General features: G+C 35.6%; 5 protein-coding genes across 7 annotated transcripts; 4 read left to right on the top strand and 1 right to left on the bottom strand.

Moving 5' to 3' along the window:
- The first annotated feature begins 2,566 nt into the window (after positions 1-2,566).
- On the top strand, positions 2,567-3,258 carry LOC130723805 (B-box domain protein 30-like). Its single transcript, XM_057574941.1, has one exon. It carries the CDS (start codon positions 2,719-2,721, stop codon positions 3,157-3,159), a length of 441 nt encoding a protein of 146 aa, XP_057430924.1. The 5' UTR covers positions 2,567-2,718; the 3' UTR covers positions 3,160-3,258.
- Positions 3,259-7,338: 4,080 nt separating this feature from the next.
- On the top strand, positions 7,339-9,600 carry LOC130724425 (E3 ubiquitin-protein ligase CSU1). The gene is made up of 2 exons (XM_057575647.1): positions 7,339-7,688; positions 8,781-9,600. The coding sequence occupies exons 1-2, from the start codon at positions 7,450-7,452 to the stop codon at positions 9,454-9,456; spliced, it is 915 nt and encodes a 304-aa protein (XP_057431630.1). The 5' UTR covers positions 7,339-7,449; the 3' UTR covers positions 9,457-9,600.
- A 1,272-nt stretch (positions 9,601-10,872) lies between these two features.
- Positions 10,873-13,950, top strand: LOC130724386 (uncharacterized). The gene is made up of 5 exons (XM_057575604.1): positions 10,873-11,377; positions 11,823-11,886; positions 12,067-12,231; positions 13,188-13,253; positions 13,382-13,950. Exons 1-5 carry the CDS (start codon positions 11,097-11,099, stop codon positions 13,571-13,573), a joined length of 768 nt encoding a protein of 255 aa, XP_057431587.1. The 5' UTR covers positions 10,873-11,096; the 3' UTR covers positions 13,574-13,950.
- Positions 13,951-15,795: 1,845 nt separating this feature from the next.
- On the bottom strand, positions 15,796-18,028 carry LOC130723748 (putative cyclin-D6-1). 3 transcript variants are annotated; one of them, XM_057574874.1, is made up of 6 exons: positions 17,395-18,028; positions 17,223-17,309; positions 16,882-16,977; positions 16,582-16,780; positions 16,349-16,479; positions 15,796-16,267 (listed from the first exon to the last, which is right to left on the bottom strand). In XM_057574874.1, exons 1-6 carry the CDS (start codon positions 17,560-17,562, stop codon positions 16,172-16,174), a joined length of 777 nt encoding a protein of 258 aa, XP_057430857.1. In that variant the 5' UTR covers positions 17,563-18,028; the 3' UTR covers positions 15,796-16,171. The 3 variants fall into 3 exon arrangements, with proteins under 3 accessions (XP_057430857.1, XP_057430855.1, XP_057430856.1); XM_057574872.1 differs by having other exon boundaries at positions 15,796-16,245; positions 17,395-18,021; XM_057574873.1 differs by having other exon boundaries at positions 15,796-16,245; positions 16,882-16,974; positions 17,395-18,021.
- Positions 18,029-19,988: 1,960 nt separating this feature from the next.
- Positions 19,989-23,644, top strand: LOC130726729 (cation/H(+) antiporter 15-like). Its single transcript, XM_057578028.1, has 3 exons — positions 19,989-20,461; positions 21,004-21,999; positions 22,265-23,644. Exons 1-3 carry the CDS (start codon positions 20,240-20,242, stop codon positions 23,525-23,527), a joined length of 2,481 nt encoding a protein of 826 aa, XP_057434011.1. The 5' UTR covers positions 19,989-20,239; the 3' UTR covers positions 23,528-23,644.
- The last annotated feature ends 558 nt before the right edge of the window (positions 23,645-24,202 follow it).

The raw sequence follows: 24,202 nt of genomic DNA, 5'->3' as shown, positions 1-24,202 counted from the left end.
CCTATCAATAGGCCAAGTTTTACGGCTTGGTCTGGTCTTTTCTAAGGCCTGGCCTAGCCTACAAGTCTGTTTAAAAGCCTATTTAACACACAATTATATCAAAAGAATGTCATTAGGCTGGTGGCCTAATAAATCTTTTATATATCATTGCACTTTCTTTTTAAATAAAAATAGACACCTGCAATTCTTGTAAAACGGTGGTGGGCTTGCGGTTTGGAGGAGAGGTAGACTTGACAGCGGCAGACCGGCAGTGGTGGCTGGCTGCAGCCTGCGTCCTGTGCGGCTGATGATGTGTTATGCTGAATATGTCTGGAACCTTTCTAATCTAGGTTAGGGTAGGAACTTAGGGTTTTCTTTTATACTAAAGTATACATAAGTTTAAAAAAAATCAAATAATATATTATTATATTATATTTATTTATATTATTAATAAAAATAATATATAAATAGGCCGGCCTGTTAGGCCAAATAGGCTTTTATAATAGTTTGGGCCTGACCTTTTTAGTTAATCAAGCTTTTAAAAAAGCCTAAGCCTGGCCTTGTTAATAAACGAGCCGAGCCTCTAACGAGCCAAGCCATAGGCCCCTGACGAGTCGCCTGGCCTATTTCCACCCCTACTTGTACTCAAATTGCTTATGTTTTGCATTGTGTTATCACTCATTAAAATTTATTTTCGCATGTTATACGTGTCGTTAGACAAACCTTGGGTTATGAATGAAATATAAACCTTTGAATTAAAAAAAAGAATTGACATTCTCATTCAAGCACTACGTCGAAAGTTTGGTCTCTTTAACATATTTTGATGGTACATCGTTTGTACTCTCTTTTGAGTGAAATTTCAATATGTGTTTTTTTTGTCATTGAGCTCGTTATTTTAATATTTTTTATCTAGGTTTTTACCTTCTCTATTTTTAGGTAGTGCTATTTTTTGTTAGAGTTTTTTTTACTGTGTTGTTTGTTTCCACTTTCCACCTTGAAGGTGTTAATTTTGATGTCCCTAAATTTTCTATGAAGACATTATTTTTCTATAGTGGTGATATTTTGGCTTGTGCCCGTGATTTTTTTTATTCTCTCAAATTGAGGGAAGTTTTTCCGCATTAAAAAATCTGGTATTCTTATTTTATTTTATTATCATATATTGTTGTCACTGTTGTTTCCTAATTCATACCCTAATTAATATTATATTTTTTTTAACTTCTATTATGAATCATATTAAAAATTGATCCATGAATGTGTTTTTGCAATTAGTGTTAAGTGCATATTATTTATAATATAATTATTATGTGTTAAAATTTATTTATAACATGCCGGTCTAAGGGTAAAGTCACCCAAGTAAAAAAGCCCCAAAAAACCAAGCATTAATACTAAGTAAAAAAGGTCTCACTTTAAAGTTAGTTTTAGACCTCATTTATCATTTAGTATTATTTAGTTAATAAGTTTGTTTTTTTCTTAGTCGGGACATAACTTTTTAATATATATTAGAGTTAAGCGTTGTTTTGGTGACCGTTGACCACACTTTTTTCCAAATACTAACATGAATTTCGTCCATATTATGTTCAGTTGCAAGAAACTTTGCGGTCTACAATGAAACAAGAAGAAGAACCTTTTAACCAAAACCACCTCCAGAATTGGGGCAGATACTGACCTCACAATGAAACCCACAGAATTCACTCATCACTTGGCTCTGGACGTGTGTGACCTTCTTGTACTTTCCCAAGTTGCTAGCTCAAGAATAAATGCCAATATCGTTGTATAGTGCATATGCAAATTTTCTGTTCAGATAAAGAGGGACACAATTAAGTACATGATCATCAAAGCAAGAATATCATCTAGACTAAAGCTCCACAATATCAGCAATGAGGATAATTAAAAAAATTAGTGCCTCTCGATGTGGCACGCTTTGGGTGGTGCTTACCTTAATAATATCTTATATCTTTATCTGCCCAATTCTCACTTCAATATGAGAAAATCAAATTCCCACTGATTGGTACTATGTATTAATTAAGACATCATAATCATTTTGCTAACTTTGATTAGTAGAACTAGAAATAGTCAGAAATGCAACTTGGCATGCCCATTTTAAGTAAATAAAACCAACTTGAACATAAAACACAAATCAATCTATCTTAACAAAGCTACACTCACCATTATTGTGCATTTGTACTGGGCTTGTTAACAAGGATTGTGATAATACCCTACTGATTGAAGAATGATTTTTGTCTAAAACATCTATCTTGCAAAAGTCAATCATATTCGATAAAAATATCTACATTGTGATGAAAGTTTTTTTCCATAAACAATACTCAAATGGATAATGTTTGAAACTAACATTATGAGGTTAGCTTTAGCATGAATTTTTTGTATTCACCAAATTAAATTGGAGATCATACTTAAGTGTCGAAAACCACGATTAAGTCAAAATCAAAATAAACATAAGCAAATTTCTTTTAACTCTTGCAACTATCTCCATCTCTCCATTCTCACTGTATTAGCACCTTGTATCCAAAATGCACTAAGAAGAATCAAACATGTAAAATTTTAGATTTACAACCCTTTCCTTTGATCAACCAAGCAAAAACCAGGGAAGAAAAAAAAACAGGAAATGGTTTTAAAATAGTCACAAGTTGTATTTTGTCTTTTCTGGTTCACAATTTAGTATATCTAGCCTTTGCTTATAACAACAACAAAGACAAAACGAGTTAAGGTTTGAGAATTGAGATGAAGAAGTCATGCGAGCTCTGCAACAGTCCCGCAAAACTGTTCTGTGAATCAGATCGAGCCAGCCTCTGTTGGCAATGTGATGCCAAGGTTCACTCTGCAAACTTCCTCGTCACCAAGCATTCCAGGTTTCTCCTCTGCCATGTTTGTCAATCTCCAACAGCTTGGCATGGCACCGGGCCCAAGTTTGTACCCACAATCACCGTTTGCAATCACTGTGTTACCAAACAAAATGATCATGATGATGATGGTGAAGGAACAGAGGAGGATGATACAGAAAACGATGGTGATACTGATGTAGAAGAAGAAGATGATGATGATGATGAAGAAAACCAAGTGGTTCCACCATGGTCATCTACACCGCCACCACCGGTTTCAAGTTCTTCAAATAGTGCAACTAGTTCTAGAAGATTCTCTCATGGTCAAGACTCAAGAAGGTGACTAATAATGTTTTCTTCTTGCTGCTGAAGCTAAGTCCTCTGTTTTGTAAAGCTATGATCACAAGTATAGTTATGTTTCCAAGATCCCCTGTTTTTCTTCCTCTGTTCTGTTCTGTTTTTTCTTGTCCTTCTAATTTTGAGGGTTTTAGGCTCTTTTTTTTTAATTCTCTGCTCATTAGCAATACCTCCAAATTCAATCAAGGCATTTTCTGTCAAATAACAAAGAGGAAATGCCTTGGTAGATTGATTCTCTCAAAGGGTTCTTTCAGATTGCTTGGGGATGAATCTTCCATGTGAAAGAAGATTGTTGAACATTTTTTATAATAGTTATATAACCGATAAATTACAGGTTGCAAAATCAGTTGTTGGTGGTTTATGTGCTGTAATATTTGCGTTTCTTTAATGCCAACAGTCACTACTATTGATTTTGATTCACTAGACTAGATTTGTATATGATGAAAGGTCACAATTATAGAGCATTAAACTTGTGGTTCTAATCAAAGATTGCCCACTAGCAACAGTTGATGGAATTCATTTATTAATAATCACATTTCATGCTTTCAACTTCTGTTTGATTCGATAACATGGCTCTCCTTCCAACCTGGAACGTGAGTGTGAATGAATTCTGAACACTGATTGAGGATTTGTCTGATTTTTGATATTGCCTAGAATCTATACCTTTATAAACTAGTATACTCAACAAACACCTGATATTAAATGAAGCACTAGGAGAGCCCGAAATCAAAGGGGTATGCACAAGTGGACCAAAAAAGTGTTTGGATAGACACCTGAATTAAAAAGTACAGTAAAATTAAAATCACGGTGGACTGATTTTTCATCGTACATTCAAAGATGTACTAACTACTAAGACTATAATATAACCACAAACTTCACTCAATTTCAAGACATTGGATGTAAAATGGTTTCTTATTATCTTTATTTAACTGATTAATAATCATGATTTAGATCATAACTAGTGTCCTTGATTGGACAAAGCAAGCAACAACCAATGCTGATGTGATTTATAATTTTGAAATAATAAGCTTTTGAACCTGAGAATGGGGCAATGGGGCCAAGCAAATCCGACAGTACCACGTGCCTTCCATAAGCACAACTTAGTATTTTAATATGTGAACATGGATAGTACCAACTCAAACAACGTTTAACTAGATTAATTATATCTGTTTTGTCAACGAGATCCGATTTAATAAACAAGTAATTCATCCACACCAAATTCGCCTCCTAGTCTCCAACTTCTTATATGTGGACTTACACTTTTCGTGTGTACACAATTGACACACATTATTGAGAAGCTAAAATCTAAGGGCTAAAATTTCCCACAATATTTAGTCACCGTTAAAAATCGCCACTAATGTAAGTCGCTAACAAATTATATGTACAATAGTATAACTAACATTTCGATAAAAGATAAAGTCCTGTTTTTAGGAGGGTGTTTATCGTGTATATCTCCTCATTATTATATGAATTCTATTTAACTTTCGAAAAAAAACAATGTAAGGAATCAAATCTGCAATGACTGTGAGAATTGTTTCTTTGGAAGAATAGAAGGGTTTGTGTGGCTGTGAGTGTAAGCTTTAATTTTGCCAAAATTTACCACCATAGACACATCACACGAGAGATACTTTTTGAGTTATCTCATCTGTGCTTATTCCTTCTTCATTTCCTTGGATTCTATCAGTTCAAAGCCGTTGGTTTTCTGATATGTCCCTGATTGTACTATGTGAATATGTGAACCACAAAAAGGAAATTAAAATATTCTACGGGCGTGAACTTTTTCATGAAATTATAGCCACTACTACACACCCTTTAATTTGGTATCGACAAATGTCATCACTAGTCTTTTCTGAGCAAAGGTGATGTTAAGTTTAAGTGTGCATGCTTGCTTTCTTCAAGCAACGATGGAAATTAACTCTATGGAGTCTATATCAAATATCAGCTAGTCAATTTCAGATTTATGAAAGGGGAGGCCAGGAAAACATGTGAGCCCAATATATAATTTTCTGGCTTACAACAAAACTCCAAAACATGTGAGCCCAATAGATAATTAGATAAACCTGATGTTGTGTAATGCTTGTCTGAGTATATCACTTTTAGAGTTTTAGTGCCTCTTTGAGTGATTTTCAACCGCAGCATGATGTGTCCAAGTTTCAAAGAAGTTCATCACTAACTACACTCGATGACAACAATAATATAGTTGCTTGATAATTTTTTCATAAAAAATATTCATGTGTCATCAACTAATTTTTGTGAGACACCGAACAATTATAATTTGTGGCGGTTAAGTAAATTATGACTGTTTCTAATTCTGACCGCAACAAATTATATATTTTATTTAAAAAAAATAAATTCTACAACTTGTGGCGGTAAAAAACCACCACAAATTACAAATGTTAGAGTGTCACCCAAAATTTGGTCACAAGGAATGAACTTTATTTCTTTGTACACACCAAAACACTCAAAACATTGCGAGCGTACTTAACTGATCTAGACATGTGAAATATACACTTAGGTCTCGTTTGGTGTATTGTATTGGACTTGATTATATAATTAAGCTTATGTAATACATTATGAGTTTATTAATTGTTTGACGCTAACATTGTATTGTATATACTTATTCATCAATCAACTCGTATACATTAAAATGAATTATTTAATTCACCTTATATATGATGGATAAGGCATGATAAGATTGTGAGGTATAAGCTACTTGAAATTATTTAATTCACTGTCACAATCACTGCCACCACCTCTGCTATGCCATTTCCATCGTTGACGTCGCCACTGCCACCGCTGCGGTTATCGCCACCACCACCACCAACTCGGTCCGCCGTCGTCATCACCACGCCGCCACTACTAAAACCAACTTCACCCCGCCATTGCCAGTACCACCACCACCATTTTCCCTGTCTCCATCCTTCGCCACTGCCACCACCACACACCCACCACCATCATTGACACTATTGCTGCCACAACTACAACCCTCCACCGCCTCCACCATACCACCACCACCAATCCACCACTACCACTATTATCATCACCACTCTCATCCACTACCACCCTCCACTAAACATATATTATATCAAATTAAATGATATGATAAATTATATCGTGTATGAACAAATATTGTATACTTGTATAATACTATATTTTTATCAGGGCTTGTCCAATCAAGCATAATACAATCAAGCATAATATTATCGGGTCTTCGCCGCTACCACCACGAACACTACCACCACCACACACACACCACCATCATCGACACTATTGCTTCCACAACTACCACCATCCACCGCCTCCACCATACCACCACCACCAATCCACCATTATAATCACCATTCTCATCCACTGAACATATATTATATCAAATTAAATGATATGATAAATTATACATTGTATGAACAAATATTGTATACTACTACAAAAAGGCGTTGGGTAGTGGTTAAAATACAGTGTAGCGGTTATGCAGGCGGTGCTAAACAAGGCGTTGCGAGAGTTTGACTGCAGTTAGTAACCGTTATGAAAAGTAATAGAAGAAAAATGGAAGAAAAGACTAATATTGCAGTTAACAAATATTAGAAATTTCAGAAATTGCAGTCACCACTGGTGTTGCCACCACCACCGCCACCACAACCACCACCCTATTGCCGCCACCACTCTATTGCCACCACCGACACCACAAACACTACCCTATCGCCACCACCGCCACCACTTTATAGTATTTGTTAAATGCAATATTGGTCTTTCCTTCCGTTTTTCTTCTATTACCTTTCATAGCAGTTACTAACTGCTGTCCAACTCTAGCAATGCCTTGTTTAGCACCACCTGTAGAACTGTTACCCTATATTTTAACCAGTACCCAACGTCTTTTTGTACTTGTATAATACTATATTTTTATCGGGTCTTGTCCAATCAAACGTAAATATACAATCAGACATAATACTAATAGACTTTATATTATACAACATACCAAATGGCCACATGTGAATTCTTTGTTAATTTTTTCTATCAATAATGATTTCTTTTAAAACTCAAAAAAATATTTAAAAATCTTTGACAAAAATGAATATGTAATTTGGGCTGACAAAAATGTATATTTATTGAGCCCAACAAAAATCAAATGAGAAGCCCATTAACAAGTTCTTTGTGCTCCTTCACCTTCGTGATATTCGAACTAAAATCAAAAGGTTCGAAGTTGAAGATCGATCTGAAACCCTAATCCATCTTCCTGTGAATTTTCCGAAGATCGAAGCTCTGAACGTTGAAATTAGCGATGCCGCAGAGACACTCGAAGAACAACAACGATCTCGCCTTCTTCACCTACGATGAGAAGCGCAAACTCGGGTATGGCACTCAGAAGGAGAGGCTGGGTAAGGATTCCATTAAGCCCTTCGATGCTTGTTGCCTCTGCCTCAAATCCCTAATTGACCCCATGAGCTGCCAAAAGGGCCATCTCTATTGCAAAGAGTGCATTCTTCAGTGCTTGTTGTCTCAGAAGAAAGACATTCAAAGGTTCAGATTCCAATTCTTTTTTCTATTATTGTGTTTAATGGTAGTTAGTTGAGTTTGGAATATTGTTTGGTTGAAATTGCATAGCATAAGGTAGTAGAAGTTGAATGATTGATTGAATTGAGTGCTTGTAACTTGTGATAGAAACTGGGAATGAAAGATTATTAAGTGAATTGCATTGGTAGTTTCTAATTATCCTGGTTAGAGTAAGCTAGGAATCGGGTTACGTTATGGCGGGTTTTTGATTGGAATGTTAATATGGCAATTGTCAAGCTTAAAATGTAATTTTATTGCCAATTGAATTTGTTTGTTTGATCAAAGCTCCATGATGGTGTGGGCTTTTGGATTTGGCACTTTGGGCATACAAGGAATCTGCTTAATTTTGCAAGAATTGTGGCATTCATAGAGGAAGTTTTCGGCAGTACTAGCTTAATTTTTTGATATAACTGATCTTCTTCACTATCACTAATTTTGAATGCTTTGGAATTTGGGTAGTTGATCCTTATTGTTCAAGGCAATGCTTTTTGCATTACTGTAATTTGTTTTGCGAAGTTGAGTTGAATATCATGTGTTGCAAATGGTAATGAGGCTTAGGGCTTAGGAGGGTAGTCTCCTTTTCATGTGTCGGCCTCACCTTTTGAAAGCATTTATATGAGGTTTTGATTGATGGTTTTGTTCACTTATGACTTCCTCTTTGAGAGTTGAGACATGAACTGGTAGACAGCTTGACTGCTTGAGATGAATTTTTGCAAATAAGAATTAACTTTGCATTAGTTTGGAATTTAGATAGCAGAAATGGAATATTGTCTGACAATAGCTCTGAATTTTAAGTCAAACACCATATTATGTATGTGCTCGTTGGGCTTTAAAGTTACAATGGCTTTAATCATGTACCTGATCTATGAAGAGTTGGCTGTTCCTGTGATTGCTGGTCTGAGTTCCTATGTAGAATTACTTCCATTAGTTTGCTCAGAACTTTAAATATATATTTTCTTTGTTTATACTGTGTTTTCCCCTGGTTTGCAACCGGTGTTATGCTGTCAACCTCAAATCCTTAATAATGTGGTTTTGATGTTGACATTGACAATAAAACAGGAGGCTTGTGGCCCATGCTGCTCAGCAGAAGCAAGAAAAAGACGAGGAAGAAGAGAGATTGACATTGCAAAAGGCTAAAGAGCTTGAAGCATTTGATCAGCAAAACCACGGTGCTGTGCCACAATACAGTGATAGAAATTATAGCCGCGATAAGAATGGTTTCCATGGGGCAAACAGTGTAAAGACCACTTCCTATGAGGAGGAAGCCCTTCGGACCATGAAGGCATTTTGGCTGCCTTCTGCTACACCAGAAGCTGCTGCGAAAGTAGATGCACCTTCAACCAGTACAATCTGTCCAGAAGGCAATGAGAAACTGAAGTTAAAGACACTTTTCCCTGTCATCTTCACTGAAGATACTAGTGAGCCGAAAAATCCCAAGGCTCTTGATAACTCATACATCTGTCCTAGCTGCAAAGTTACTCTCACCAACACAATGTCACTTGTGGCCATTAGTTCATGCGGGCACGTGTTTTGCAAGAAATGCGCTGATAGATTTATGGCTTCTGATAAGGTCTGTCTAGTTTGCAACAAGGCTTGTAAAGAGAGACATTTGGTGAATTTGGAGAAAGGAGGGACGGGTTTTGCAGGTCATGGGGATCATCTTGAAGCCAGAGACTTCAAGCATTTGGGAAGTGGTTCTGGTTTGGGACTGGTTAGACCTGCAATGAAGACTTGAAGCCATATTTGATGTATACTCATCATTATCTGTCTTGTGTGTGATCTATAATCGTTCGTGTATTTTACTTTTGATTTGTATTTTTGTTTACTCCAAATGAAACCCTGATAAATAACTTTAAAAGCAAGTTTGTTCCTTCAATTACTTACTGGTTACTGTCCTTCACCCTGGTAGTTGGTGCATGTCAATCCCTTATCTACGAATGAAACTCAAAGATAATTAGATAACCCCATCCCAAGAAAAGCAAAAGCTGGATGAACAAGTGTGGAATATTTTTGTTTGTTTTCATGCAAATGTCATATTTGCTTGCTCTGAGTAGGTGGAGACAATGGCATCTGACGACAGTGTTTTCTATCCGCCACATCTACAATTCATTTCCTATCTATCTGTCTGTCTGTGCTGTCATCCATTTGTATATTTTGTTCATATCCCTATCCTTTTTTGTGAATGGGAAAGAAATATCCATATCCATTAAAAGATTTAAGTTAAAAGTTGATACGGATTTTAGCCCAACCAAACGAACTTGCCCATTGTTTTTTTGTCCATTTCTCATCCAACTAGTAGTTACTTTGTCAATGGTCACAATTCACAGACTATGATAATTCAACACAATTCACAGACTATGATAATTCAATTATTAAGCAAACTGTGTATATTAATTCACTTAAATATAAGTAGCATTATTTAAATGCAAAATCGACCCCATTTGACTGTATATTTTAAAAAACCTCACATGATTATGCATAGCTTGACATGTTTTGACTTTATCCAGAGTATGAAAAGTGTTAATCATAATCCAAATATTTTCTTCTACTTTTCACATTAAACCAACTCTGAAGAAGTCAATTGTCAAGAGGACCAGCTAATTATGATAATATGGTAGAATATCGCTGCCAAGTTAGAATAGCATCACCAGTCACCACCAATGAAAACCCATAAAGCCACATGTTACGAAACGCAACTTGACGCTTTAAGATTGAATTCGCCTTCACTTTCAAACCATTTTTCTCCATTTTCATTATTCTACCCCCATCTTTTTAGCTAGGCAAATTGAAGAGGAAACAAGGCAAAATATGCAACGACGTAGAAGAAGAGACTACGTTATTTTTGGCATGACATGTTTAGATACTTTTCCGGTTCTGAACTTATCAAGAGGTAGAAATTGATCACGTTTTTATTCTTAGCAAAGTTTCTTTAATCATAAAAAGAGCCAAAATCAAAATTAGAAGACGGTTAATAGATAATTCAGCATGGGAAAATCTTAGCTATATTCTAGTGAGATAGGGATAGGATACATGTAGGTCCCACACGCCATTATTACCCGCCAACCTAAGGAATAAGGATCACTATTCCATTAGCATTACACAATAAATAATAATTTTAATTATTTATTTATTATAAAAAATAATTGCCGGAAGAAACATGGTTTGGTTGGTTCAACTTGCTTGCTTTCTTTCTTTCTTTCATGTGCAATAACAAAACCTACGCACCAACAACAACAAATGAAGAATCCTCACTGTTTTTTTTGTTGAACAAAAAGCATTATTCCTTATTCTTTCCTGAAAACCCAAAAACCAAAACCCCAAATTTCAGAGGAATCTTTGTGGGGAAGACAAGGGAGAGGCCTTAGCTTTGCAGCAATGGGGGATTTGGAGAAGCAGGAGAGGGTGGTTGTTGAGGGTTTGGAGGAGGAGGAAAGGGTTGAAGAGAAGGAGAGGCTATTAGAGGGGATGGAGGTTTTGGATTTTGACATGCTTTGTTCCTCTGTCGCGATGCAAACTGCCAATGGGACTTGGGGGAAGCTTGGAGGAACTTTTAGGGATGAGGAACAACACCTTGGTGTTGCTGGGGTTTTCAGGATGTGGGAGGGTGAATTACTTGATTGTTTCGATGATCGCCGCATCGCTCTTGAATCTGCATGGTAAGGTTCTCTCTGATTGATTGTGTTGTTTGATTTTCTGTATGATATCAAGTTGTGTATATTGATTGAGTGTTGATGTTCATTTTGAGGGGTTTCCCTATGTTTTGGTGGAGAATATTGTTAGTTTGTTGTGGGAAGCTTAGCTGATTTTGAAAGAAATGGGGGTTCATTTCTGGATAGATGAATGAAATTAATCCATGTGAGCCTATAATTTCAGCTTGAATAGGAGGAGAAATGTTTACATGTAAGATATCCTTTATTCGTGTCATTAGGTCCCTAATGTGACTTATGTTGACTGCTAATTTGCATTTCAGTTCAGTTTGCAACTTTGTGATAGTTTTCCTCTCATAAACACAAGAATGAGTAATATGCTGGGAGATTAGTTATTTACAAGGATTTGTATGATATAACATGTCTGTAATTAATGGCTCACTTGGTTTTGCAGTTGTCCATGCTACCGGTTTGGGAAGAACATGAAGCGAGCTGGTTTTGGTTCTTGCTTTATTCAGGTATATTTAAATTGCTTGGAAAATCAAAGGGCATCTGTGTTGTTTTATACAATCTAATCATAGCTGAAAACTTTAGCAAATGGAAATCACCTTTAGAATTGGTGATTTCCATATGCTCAGATTTTCTTACTTTTGGTAGTATAACTCTGAAGTTTGGATTTCTTTGTGTTAATATTGCAGGCAGTAGTATATTTTCTTCTTGCTATTGGTGCCTTTCTTAACTTTATTGCTTTTACGGTCACGAGGCGTCACTACTTCCTATACCTTGGAATTGCCTTCATCATTACTGTGGGAGCATATTTAGGTTTCTATCGAACTCGTGTGCGAAAGAAATTCAACATCAAGGTGGGGTATTTTTGCATATACTGCGATTGTTAGTTAACATTAAGTTATTAACTTATAGGTTTTGTCAGAGGATACATATGTTTTCTTCTTCCTGTATCATAAGTTTTGTCTTGTTTGGACAAAGTTCCGTGAAAGTGAGCAAGTAAAGGTGCATCCACCTTTCACCTTTCATATAACTTCAAGTGTGCTGTGATCTGAACTCACTACGATTTCTTTGTGGACATCCCTTGCTCACTTTAGAGGCTTTTAATTGTCTTGTTCTCTTTGTTTATAAGAACTGCGTTATATATTGATCATATTGTTGCACCATCCTTATTCAGTAATTATGAGTTGTGAAATTATTACCAATGAAGCAATAGTGCTGACTCTGGTGTAAATATGACCAGAGACGTAGAGGGGGAGGTATAAGTATCACTTTGTTATTTTACAACTTCTGAGAATATGGGTTCTGTGTGTTGTGTCCTTATGGATCTACTGAAATTATATGTATTTTAATTACATTGCATATAAGCAGATGACATGAAAGATAGTTATGATGTTGAAAGGCTTGACATGTCTGACTCTGACACCTTGAACTGGAATTATATTATTTATATACCTTGCTAGATCAGAGCATTTAGTTTGATTATATGAAGAACTTTCTAATATGTGATCAAATGACAAAATGATTGTGATGTCTCCTTTATCCTTTCTTGGAATATTTCTTTTTGACTCCGGTGATGGAGGACGTCATGAATTTTATTTTGCGCGTGTACCTGCACGCACATGTTTTGGAGTATTTTGATGCTTTGAATCATGTAATTTCCTATTATGTTGGTAGTAGCGTGTGTTGACTTTAATTTTGTCGTTTACGTGCTATTAGTTTTGTGTAATACATGGTGACCAACTTTGACATAATTTTGGCCGTGTTTGTAATTTTGTATATATAACACTTTATCTTTTGGTATCTTTTTCAGGGTAGTGATAGTTCGTTGGACGATTGCGTTTACCATTTCATCTGTCCTTGTTGTACATTATGTCAGGTCATTCAAACTTCTCTCCCTTAACTTCATAGAATATCTTTACAAATGATAATAACCAAAATGGGGAAATATCTATAATTAGTGTCATTCATTGTATTGAGTTTTTGTATCTTTGTCTTATGGTGCAGGAGTCAAGAACACTTGAGATGAACAACGTTCAAGACGGCACCTGGCATGGTCGGGGTGACACGATATGTATAGGTGGCTATAGGGATGGGAGTAAAGCACTCACTGAGTTAAGTCCTCCTTCTATTGAGACCATCAAGCATTCTGATCAAAATTGCACGGAAAAGAGCATAGACATCAGCAGTGAATCTTGAATCAAGGTGGTGGGGAAGTTTCGAATCAATGATTCTTCATCTGAATGCTATCCCTAGTGTTTGCTCTGTATGTTTCATTTCATGTTTCCCGGCCAAGACATGAATGTGATGACGGTTGTAACACAAAAATTTATACTAGGATTAAGTGGAAACAGTCACATGAAATACAACTACCATATGATGTTTCCCTCTAGGATGTTTCAAATGTGCATATAGAGGCTGTCACTTGCAACTAATGGGGTGTTATTTTTATCAACCCCTGTAGTATAGTTTTTTAGTGTTATAGTGTTGAAAGATTGCCATCTTAGTTGTTGTACTTGTATTATAATGTAAACTTATTCATGCTTTCTTATGGTCCAATTTTTACCCTTTTTTCCCTCTTGTTTTGGTGTAAAATCTGCAGATTACAAAGGCCGGGCCGGTTTTTACTGAACTTATGAGGTGGGACTCTCTTTCATGTCTGTATTTTTCAATAGGGCTATGAGAGAGTTAATCTGAATCAAGCATATGAAACATTGTCAATATTCTTGTCAATTTGACTTACTTTAACCTCGAGTTTATTTAGCCAATCTAAGCCATATATCAATTGTAGTTGCAACTTGCAAAGTAGTTGCGTATTTTAGCATGGGGTCTAAATTTGCACCTTAGTCTTTTCATAACATATATTCAATTTACAAAGATTCAATCAAAGTGTAAAAGACAAGTGCAACTGTATATTAAATTGAAGTATCACTATCAGTCACCATTGTTATTATTACTAATAAAGATTTATAAATGTTATAATTTATTCTTATTGAGGCGGTAGTCAATCAAAGATGCTAACAAAGCTACTTTTATAAAAGTATCACTATCAATCATGATTATTATTATTTTATTTTCACTCTATTATATATGTTTTTAAATAATTGTGTAGGAATTAGTAAAAAAGCTTGAACATAAGATATTTTCTTAAAATAAACAAACCCTTGCAATAGTTTAAGGAGAGTTAAATGAACAAAGAAATGGATCATCTCATGTATATCCTCAAATGAGAGTTGAGGAAGTTTCCACTTTTAATCTTTGGGTAATCTTATTAAAATAGAACTTTCTCTTATCCTTTTTTGTTCTAGTCTTTGGTTTGAAGCTGTTGGTGCCAAATGCCCAAGTGGTTTCCAAATAAAAGTTTGATAGGTTTCATCCTTTGTACTCCACCTCTTACTTAGACAGCTAAATAACTTTTTTTATTATCATAAAATGGTTTAATCGTTAGGGAAATATTCATTGGTATGCAAAAACAATCCATACCTTTCGTAAGAAACGCCTAGTTGTAAAAGAATCTTGTCTTAATTGTGGTAAACTTTCACTCCTAAATTTTGCAACTGCTGAAGGAATTGCAAAGAGCTTAAGCATCGTTAATGTCCTCTGAAATCTTTTTCAATAAGTGACAATTTGGTTATATAAAAAAAGCTGTAGGAACAATGCTAGAGTAGCTCTTGCATAATCATGTTCATAAAAATAACCGACCAAGAAATTCAAATGATATTAAAATAATTTTAGAATAAACAAGTGTTTTCTATATTCTTTTAATACATCCTAAGCTATTAATTGATCATGTCTATAAACAAATATATATGGAAAAAAATTATGTTCACACTTTAAAAACACATGAGTGGAGATGAGATAAAGTTGTATGAGTGTGGATGTTCCACTTGACAAACATACAACATCAATATTAGAAAATATCATGTGTGAATGTAGATGTTCCACTTGACACACAGAAAACAAACAACAATATTAGAAAAGACCTGAGAATAATCTCTCTTTTTAAAGCAATGGAGCCCAACATTCATCCCACAATTGCAAGTTTTCCACATCTATTTTTATCACTAAGCGGAAAAATGCCATGGCTTCCTTGTATATCAAGTAATTGAGTAGCAATGCAACAAGGGGAACATTTAGTGACATGCACTCCCACCCCACGCACGTTGAAATTTTTTCTACAATTGATTCTAAAGACGAAACCAATTTGAGGAGAATCTTATGTGAGTAGCTTCGAAGTTTCATAATTGATTTTGATGTAAGTGAAATGAATCCAAACATGTAAGTCAAGCTTTTTATGACTTCTTTTGTTGGAGATAGAAGGCATGATTTCCTGCCTGGGATTAAGATTTTGACCATTTCTTATTTGTGACCATTTATAATAATATGTCAGTGTAAGAGAGAGAGGAAGAGAGAAAGAAATGTACCAGGTAAAGATATAATTCTGTGGTGACCTTAATAAATGTTTAATCGGATTCAAATTAACCCCCACATTATGTTTTCAATAATTTCTGAATTTCATTTTCTGCAAAGTACACCAGTTTTTCTTTTTTTGGCACTCTCATGAGTGTATGGATCTCTCAACTCCATGTTCCAAATCAAGACCTTGTAGCCCTCTCTGCTGTCTCTTTTTGTGGACTGAGTGGAAACATGAACAGAAAACACATGATCACAGAATAAGATTGTTTTCCCTCAGCTTCCAAGTTTGAGAAAATTGGAATTTGTTTCTGCAACTGAGACCATCAAATTCTCTGCCTTTTGGTGCTTCTGTCCAGCACACTCACTGGAGTTTCAGTGCTGCTAGTAGTATCTACCATCAGTGCTTCTACTCTCACCATCTCTTGCATCAAATCGAAACACTTGGACAATGTCTCCTACATCAACCACCACCAATATCTTCACCCTTATACCAATAAAGAATCAAAACACTTGCTTTAAAGCATAAGTAGTTGAGTTGAATCATGAATGTACACTTACCTTGTCTACATGCTCACAAGCTGTAATTGAAGCTCTCAAAACAGAATATTGCTGGGGGACTAGTTCATGAGATGCACAGATAAGGGCAGTTGCTGCAATAGTTGAAGGTTTATACTCTAAATGCTTAATGTCTGCAGCCATAAGAGGTAATCAATTCAGTGTTTGTGCTGATTGGAATTGAACATTAAAATAGAGTCACATGTTTGAATATGAGAAGTAAATTAGTAAACTACCATTATGAGCATTGAAGATTATCTCTGAAGCTCTCTCTTTAAGTGCTTGCTTCAGTGATTGGTCCTTGATTTCAGCTAAAGAGATGAAGAAATGCAAGAAGGGAAAAGGTGTTATTGACCTCATACGCCAATTCAGAGCCCCCAGAATGATAAGTTCCATTCTCTGAATATTTTCAGCCTTAAAGTTGCAACCTGCTTTCTGTTTCATTGATTGCAAACAAGAGTAGTTCAAGTTACTAAGGCATTGTTACATGTTTTATTTCCATCAATGATTGTAAGCACATGAGTTTGAATATTTACCTGCATAATGGAAAATGATATAGGTGTGTTCATCATCTTTGAAGCGAGAGAAAGAGAGGATATGACAGCAAGCTTGAGTAACCATGGCTTCTTCTGCTTCAAACTCAGAGGACTAATGTCAGTGAAAAAATTCTTGGAAATCTTGGAATACCAGAGGTGTAATTGGCCCATGTTTTCCTTACTTTTTAGCATATTTGGAAATTCTTCTTCAATTGATTCTAAAGTCAATCAATTGAAGTTTTTGTGAGTAGTTTTTTGGTGTCAGAATTGATTTTGAAAAAAAAATAAGCTGATACAAACATGTGATTCGTAGACATAAGCATAAAGGGGAGTTCGATTACCGGAATTTCTTGGATTGACATGAAGCGGTGCAAGTAATTTATAGCAAGATAAGCTACAAATGGGTCCAAATTGCAAGAAAGCTGGACCTGAAGAAACATAACAAGTTGTAACAAATGTGACATGAAAGAGGAGAAATTGATGAAGATATGCTATATAGGCCTAACTTTTCACCTGAAGTGTGAGAGAAATGGCTTCACATTGGAAAACGTGAAAATGTGTTGAACTTGAGCAGTTTGGTGAGGGCATGTGATCAGATTCCGAGGCAAAGAGTTCTGATATAGGAGTACATGTTTTCTGTTCTTTGAAACTAGCTAGTGGGTCTTCAATATCAAAGTCCATCTTCCCTTTCTTTACCTAGACTTGTGTTCTACTACTACTACTACTGCCAGTGTATTGTTATTGAGGAATTCAAGGATAAAACATGAGACATTGAGACAAAAAGTGTTAAGCTGGTAACTGCAATGATGGAAAAGAAACAGAAGCCTCGTTTTGTGTGCTCATAATTAAAGTGACAGTGCTGGCTTCTAAGTTGGAAGAATTGTTCACATTTCACACATACATACTATGGACCCTTTATTCCTCACTCTAGCAATTTTGTGCTGTAAAACATGTCTAAAATCACCATCAGAGTGTAAGTGGTCCTCTGCTTAATATTGTAATCAGAGCATGGTAGAGACACTTGTGGTATGGATTCACTCTCTTGACCGTGATAAGCGCTGCTAAACATTAAGGAGTGTAGCTGAATCCATCACTAAGAACAAGATAGTAGTAGCTCGAAAACCAACTAGTCCTATTTGGATTTATTGTCAACCTTTGCAAACATGAGTGTGTTTGTGTGATAAACAATTGAGTTAATTTATGTCATAATGCACACCCTTTTTTTGATTTCAGCTTTTGACCCTTTTGCTAGAAAAGGAAAAAGAAAAAGCAAGGAACCTCTATTCCCTTCAATGATAGCCATGAAATCTTTACCTTATTCCCTTTGACACATTTTCCATCTGATCAAACCGAACATGAACAAAAAGTAATCCTCTTTTACCATAACATCCTCAATAATTTAAACTTTGACTAGTTTTGATACCCTTTTGTTAGAGTCACAATGATACCCTTATGTGATAATGAAGTTAATAATGTTGCTATGTATGTCATTGCAGAATATTTAACCGCTGCATGCTATTCTCATCATGTAATGCTGATTCGGCCACTTGTGTTGAAGAGTGAAGACATAAATGCAGAGTTGTTCACATGATGACCAGATAGGAAGTGTGTGTCAGAAACGACCCAATTAAATAAAATTGACTATGATCTGCATTGGGAATTATCTGTAACCTTCAGGTTATTGGGGGTCTTGAGGGACATTCAATTGTCTTTACCAACAGGAGGTACCATTACATGTGACTAATGTGGGACAATGACATAAGAGTTTTGGTACATTAAGACACTGGATTTGGATTTCCTGCAATTTTATTTTACGTTATCATCATTTGGTATCTTATTTTCTTAAAATTGTGTCACGTAAATAAGGGTGATTACTATGTCGTTCATCATTTTTCCAGTGACGGTGGATTCGTCTTCGATGGTTGACCATGGAAGACTAAGAGATCGATATTGGTGGTAGTGAGCAGAAAAAGATAAATGGTACATTTAGCAATATAAAAAATTTGTTTAAAATTGTGAAAACTTCAAATCTACATGAAGTTATCTAAACAACCCTACTAGTTTTTTTATACCTACAACACTTTTTCAAGTGCTGCTATGAGTGTCAAATAGATGAATTATTCATCCAATCCATCCACAATGAAATCTATCAATTAATTAAAGTTGTTTCTCTGGTACCCATTCTTAAATGAAGGAGTTTCATACTTTTTTACCTTTATGTGTCATATTATCTGATGTAATAAACTTTTGTAACTTTCAATTTAGTAGTTTGGAAGGTACTAAAGCCTCTCTTTTTAAGGTATCAGGTCCATGACAATGCCGCTAATTTATTATGTGAATAATAACCCATCTATAATCTTTTGAAGTCCATTGGAATGTTTCACATAAAATATATTCCATTGGTTTTCTTAAATGGATTGTTGACCAAAAACAAATAAATGAAAATGAAATAGATGACAAAAACTTAAAACAATTTTTTTTTACTTTTCTTTCTTTAATTTTGTTAGAATATAATATAAAATCATTAAAGTGACTCATACCCATTAATTTAAGCTTTTGAGATAATTGATTATTTGACATGATATCAAAGCCTCAATTTAAATCTTTTCATCCCTGTGAAAAATCTCTCATGTTACCTTATGTTGAAATATGTCTATCTCTCTTTACATGTATGAATTAAATATGTGTCGGAGAAACCTTTTAAATATTTAAATATAAAAGATTATAAATTCGGATCATTTCATCTCATGTGATATGATAATGTTAAGTGAAATATTCTGTATATCTCTCTAATATTAAAAGAATCCACTATATTTCCACCTATTTAATGCATATACAAAATTCAAATATGTGACACATGAAAATTTTGACACAAGAGGATCTAATGGCTTTGAGCTGCCTTGGAGGAGATCTTTAACAGAAAAAAGAAAATTGAGCTGGTGATAGACTGATAGTGGAGATCTATTGAGAGGTGAGGAGTCATGATTACATTTTTCCCAAATGGCACATACACCGAACCCCATTCTAAACAGAGGTGGTTTGAGTTCCCTTTCAAAAATAGATTGATAGTTATAGATACATTCAATTAAATACATATAGATAAATTCAATTCAATACATCACCTAAGAAGAAAGTAACTCTCCTTTATTCCTGTCTCTCCCATATTTCCCAGAAAAAACCACAAGCAAAGGGTGCCTGCACTGCACCTTTTGTTTGTGCCTGCAATATTCTTTATAACTCTGGACAGGGAAGACAACAATTAATGCCTTGCACATCACAAAAGGAGGCTATGTGACAATAATTAAAAGCATTTAGCTAGGGTCATTGCTTGTGTTCTTCATATTGGAAAAAACAAAACATGGATAACTCAACGATGGCTCTGCTAAACACATCAGATAAATCAATAGTTTGCTACACACCAACCATGACAACAACAAATGGTGTGTGGCAGGGAGACAACCCTTTAGAATTCTCCCTCCCTCTCTTCATCTTGCAATTAACGTTAGTTGTTGTTGCCACACGTTTATTTGTTTTCATCCTCAAGCCCTTTCACCAACCTCGCGTCATTGCTGAAATCATGGTGAGTAGTTCATTTCTATTCAAACTTGTATTTCCTCATCCCAATTAGGCATGTAGAATAAGGATGCAACATTATTTTATTTTTTTTGAAATTCCAGAAATAATTACAAATGTAACATAACATATCTTTTGTGGTATGCAAACCTGATATTAACTCATAGGTGTGCAATGCATTATAGTTTCTCTTATAATTATTAACTATCAAGAAGTTATTACATGATTTGTACCCTAAGAAAAAGTTGTTACATTGATGATCAAGAAACTATATGCACTAGGCTTTCTGATGTGACCACGGCGAACGAAAAGGTGATCAATTACTGTCATAATGCTGCGGTTTTGACATTTCAATCGAATGTTTGGTTGCACGGTAAAATGCTCTAGCTAGAATCAATTCTGTTTATAATAGCTACTAGTCTCAGCTTATGAGTGAACGTGTATTGAATTCTGTAACCAGATATCACTGAGAGTGATTTGTTTTGTTGTTTTGAAACATTTCATGACTTGAAATTTGGCTTGAATCATTTGATTTGATAATATTTACAGGGTGGATTGCTTTTAGGCCCATCAGTGCTAGGTAGAAATGAAAAATTTGCCGATGCAGTATTCCCTCTAAAAAGTGCAATGGTGCTGGAAACAATGGCAAACATAGGCCTCATCTACTTCCTCTTCCTAGTTGGGTTAGAGATGGACATGTCAATTGTCAAACGCACAGGGAAAAAGGCAGTGTTCATAGCTGTTGGTGGCATGGTATTGCCCTTCATTGTTGGTGTTGGATCCTCCTTTATTTTAGCTGCTGAAGACAAGAACACAAGCAAAAGCGGCTATGTCGTCTATCTCGGTATAGTTTTATCCGCCACCGCCTTCCCGGTTCTTGCTCGCATGCTCGCTGAGCTCAAGCTTGTCAGCACAGAGCTTGGAAGGCTTGCCCTCTCAACATCACTCATCAATGATGTGTGTGCATGGATTTTGCTTGCTCTGGCTATTGCTTTATCAGAGCCAAGTACTAACTCCATGGTCTCAGTTTGGGTTGTGTTGTCAAACATTGTTTTCGTTGCTTTCTGCTTTCTTGTTGTTAGGCCAGCAGTGACATGGTTGATCAAGAGAACTCCAGAAGGAAAACCCTTCAGTGAGTTCCAAATATGTGTTGTGCTCACTGGTGTTATGATCTCAGCTTTCATCACAGATGTTCTAGGAACACATTCTGTTTTTGGAGCTTTTGTGTATGGCTTGGTGATTCCAAATGGCCCGCTTGGAGCTGCTATAATAGAAAAGCTAGAAGACTTTGTTTCCGGGCTTTTACTCCCTCTCTTTTATGCAATTAGTGGGCTTAAGACTGATGTCACCTTAATCAGTGGCACTTCTGCATGGTCATTTACAGTCATGGTGATTCCTCTTGCTTTCTTAGGCAAGATCCTTGGGACTCTTATTATTTCACTCCTTTTCCAGATACCAACTCGTGATGGAGTTGTTCTTGGTTTACTTATGAACACCAAAGGCCTTATTGAAATGATTGTGCTCAATATTGGGAGGGAACAAAAGGTATACTACACAACTCACTCTTAGTATCTATATCTACCACCTGAATTTTGGTAATTAAGCTAGTTATGTCTCCTTTTGGATCAAGATCTTCTGTCACTAAATGATGTCTCAATTTCCGTACGCACCAATTACAAACTTACATGGTACAATTCACATGTCAAAATTTTCCAGTGGGACAAAAAAATCAAACAGTTTGGGGGCAGAAAATATCAATCCCTTTTGCTTATTGGATATGAATTTGACACATTCACATTGGCATATGCAGGTCTTGGGGGATGAAGTGTTCTCAATTATGGTTCTTGTAACTCTTATAATGACAGCAGTCATTTCACCTATTGTAACATTGATCTACAAGCCAAGAAAAAGGCTCATACCTTATAAGAAGAGATCAGTGCAAAGTTCAAGACTTGATGCAGAGTTAAGGGTGCTGGTGTCTATCCACACCCCAAGAAATGTCCCAACAGTGATCAACCTCCTTGAAGCAACACACCCCAACAAAAGATCTCCCATATGTGCTTATGTTCTTCACCTAGTTGAGCTCACAGGAAGAGCTTCTGCCATGCTTGCTGTCCATGCTAACAGACAATCAGGAGGACCAGCACTCAACAAAACACAAGCACAAACAGACCAAATTATAACAGCATTTCAGAATTTCCAGGAACATGTTGGCTATGTCTCAGTGCAGCCCTTAACAGCAATCTCCCCTTACTCCACAATGCATGAAGACATATGCAATTTGGCAGAGGAGAAAAGGGTGGCTGTCATCATCATTCCTTTCCACAAACAACAAACAGTTGATGGAGACATGCAGGACACAAACCCTGCATTCAGAATGGTGAACCACAATTTGTTACAGAACTCTCCTTGCTCAGTTGGGATACTTGTGGACAGAGGACTAAACGGTTCGAACCGGTTAACCGCGAATCAACAACCTCATCAGGTGGCAGTTTTGTACTTTGGAGGACCAGATGATAGAGAGGCATTGTCCTATGGATGGAGAATGTCAAGGCATCCAAGGGTTCGCCTGACTGTGATGCATTTCATTCCAAGCAAGGAAAATGAGACTAATTTAGAGGAGGATCAAATAAAAATTGGGAAGGATAACTTAATAGATGAGGAGTACATTAAAGAGTTCAGGAAGGTAACTGCAAATGATGAATCAATTGTTTACATGGACAAAGTTGTGAACAATGGGGAGGAAACAGTATCAGCAATAAGAGCAATGAACAATGTGAATGACTTGTTTATAGTTGGGAGAGGTCAAGGGACATGTTCACCATTAACAAATGGACTCACAGATTGGAGTGAGTGTCCTGAGTTGGGAGCCATTGGAGATTTGTTAGCTTCTTCAGACTTTGAAACAACAGCTTCAGTGTTGGTGATGCATCAGTATGTTGGGCTAGGGCCAAATGGTGAGGATGTTTATGTGACAGAGAGACCGTGGCAAACAAATGAAAACCATGCCATGAAACAACAACAACATATGGCAAGATATTCGTCAGTGCAATGGGGGCCAACTCTTTTGTGACATTTCCTTGTTTGCGATTTTGATGTCATGAGTAATGAAGCAAAAAGTTCGGGATTTATTCATTTACACATAACTTTCTATTCCATCTTATATTCAATTAATTCTTCTCTTCTCATATCTCTTTTATGTTCCCATCATTTAGCATATGTTTCATTTCTTTCTCTTCTCTTCTTATTTTCACCCGGATGTAGGTGTTTATTAAGTTTCAATCAACCATTATTCAAAAAAGTTAAAATTATATAGTGCAATCAATCAAACATAAGGAAGGGTGCATGTGCACATGTAGGTGTACATGTAAATCTTAACAAGTGAGCACAAAACTTGGTTTTTCATGATTAATTATTTTATTTTATTTTATTTAAGATCCTTCTTAAAATACTTATTAACATTTATGTTCTAAATAATTAGCCCTTATGAGCAATTTACGAAAAAAATTAAATATAATTTGATATTATCCACTTGTCTTTAAATAATTTACTTTTTTATTGAATATAAATACTTAAAAAATAAAAGAAAACCCATTTATTGGTATTTTTTACAACAAAAGTAATATTATTATTGGTAATTTTATAAAAACGTGTTTCTATAAAATATTATATTGTTTAAATTTTTTATTATACTCTTTATCTCACATGCATGTTAATTAACCTTTTCCAATATTCTTCACTTTTTGAC

Source organism: Lotus japonicus, chromosome 6 (assembly GCF_012489685.1).
Source record: "Lotus japonicus ecotype B-129 chromosome 6, LjGifu_v1.2".
Classification (NCBI taxonomy): Eukaryota; Viridiplantae; Streptophyta; class Magnoliopsida; order Fabales; family Fabaceae; genus Lotus; species Lotus japonicus.
The sequence above is the reverse complement of the archived record's forward strand: the minus strand, read 5'-3'. Positions and strand labels throughout refer to the sequence as shown.

Excerpts from the sequence above, each read along its gene's own strand:
- LOC130723805 (XM_057574941.1), top strand. The coding sequence starts at position 2,719 with ATGAAGAAGTCATGCGAGCTCTGCAACAGTCCCGCAAAACTGTTCTGT.
- LOC130724425 (XM_057575647.1), top strand. The coding sequence starts at position 7,450 with ATGCCGCAGAGACACTCGAAGAACAACAACGATCTCGCCTTCTTCACC. Across the intron at positions 7,689-8,780 it reads CAGAAGAAAGACATTCAAAG|GAGGCTTGTGGCCCATGCTG; the intron begins GTTCAGATTCCA and ends ACAATAAAACAG.
- LOC130724386 (XM_057575604.1), top strand. The coding sequence starts at position 11,097 with ATGGGGGATTTGGAGAAGCAGGAGAGGGTGGTTGTTGAGGGTTTGGAG. Across the intron at positions 11,378-11,822 it reads ATCGCTCTTGAATCTGCATG|TTGTCCATGCTACCGGTTTG; the intron begins GTAAGGTTCTCT and ends TTGGTTTTGCAG. Across the intron at positions 13,254-13,381 it reads CTTGTTGTACATTATGTCAG|GAGTCAAGAACACTTGAGAT; the intron begins GTCATTCAAACT and ends CTTATGGTGCAG.
- LOC130723748 (XM_057574872.1), bottom strand. The coding sequence starts at position 17,562 with ATGGACTTTGATATTGAAGACCCACTAGCTAGTTTCAAAGAACAGAAA. Across the intron at positions 16,978-17,222 it reads TGTCAATCCAAGAAATTCCG|CAGAAGAAGCCATGGTTACT; the intron begins GTAATCGAACTC and ends CTGAGTTTGAAG. Across the intron at positions 16,480-16,581 it reads AATCTTCAATGCTCATAATG|ACATTAAGCATTTAGAGTAT; the intron begins GTAGTTTACTAA and ends TTATGGCTGCAG.
- LOC130726729 (XM_057578028.1), top strand. The coding sequence starts at position 20,240 with ATGGATAACTCAACGATGGCTCTGCTAAACACATCAGATAAATCAATA. Across the intron at positions 20,462-21,003 it reads GCGTCATTGCTGAAATCATG|GGTGGATTGCTTTTAGGCCC; the intron begins GTGAGTAGTTCA and ends TAATATTTACAG. Across the intron at positions 22,000-22,264 it reads ATATTGGGAGGGAACAAAAG|GTCTTGGGGGATGAAGTGTT; the intron begins GTATACTACACA and ends TGGCATATGCAG.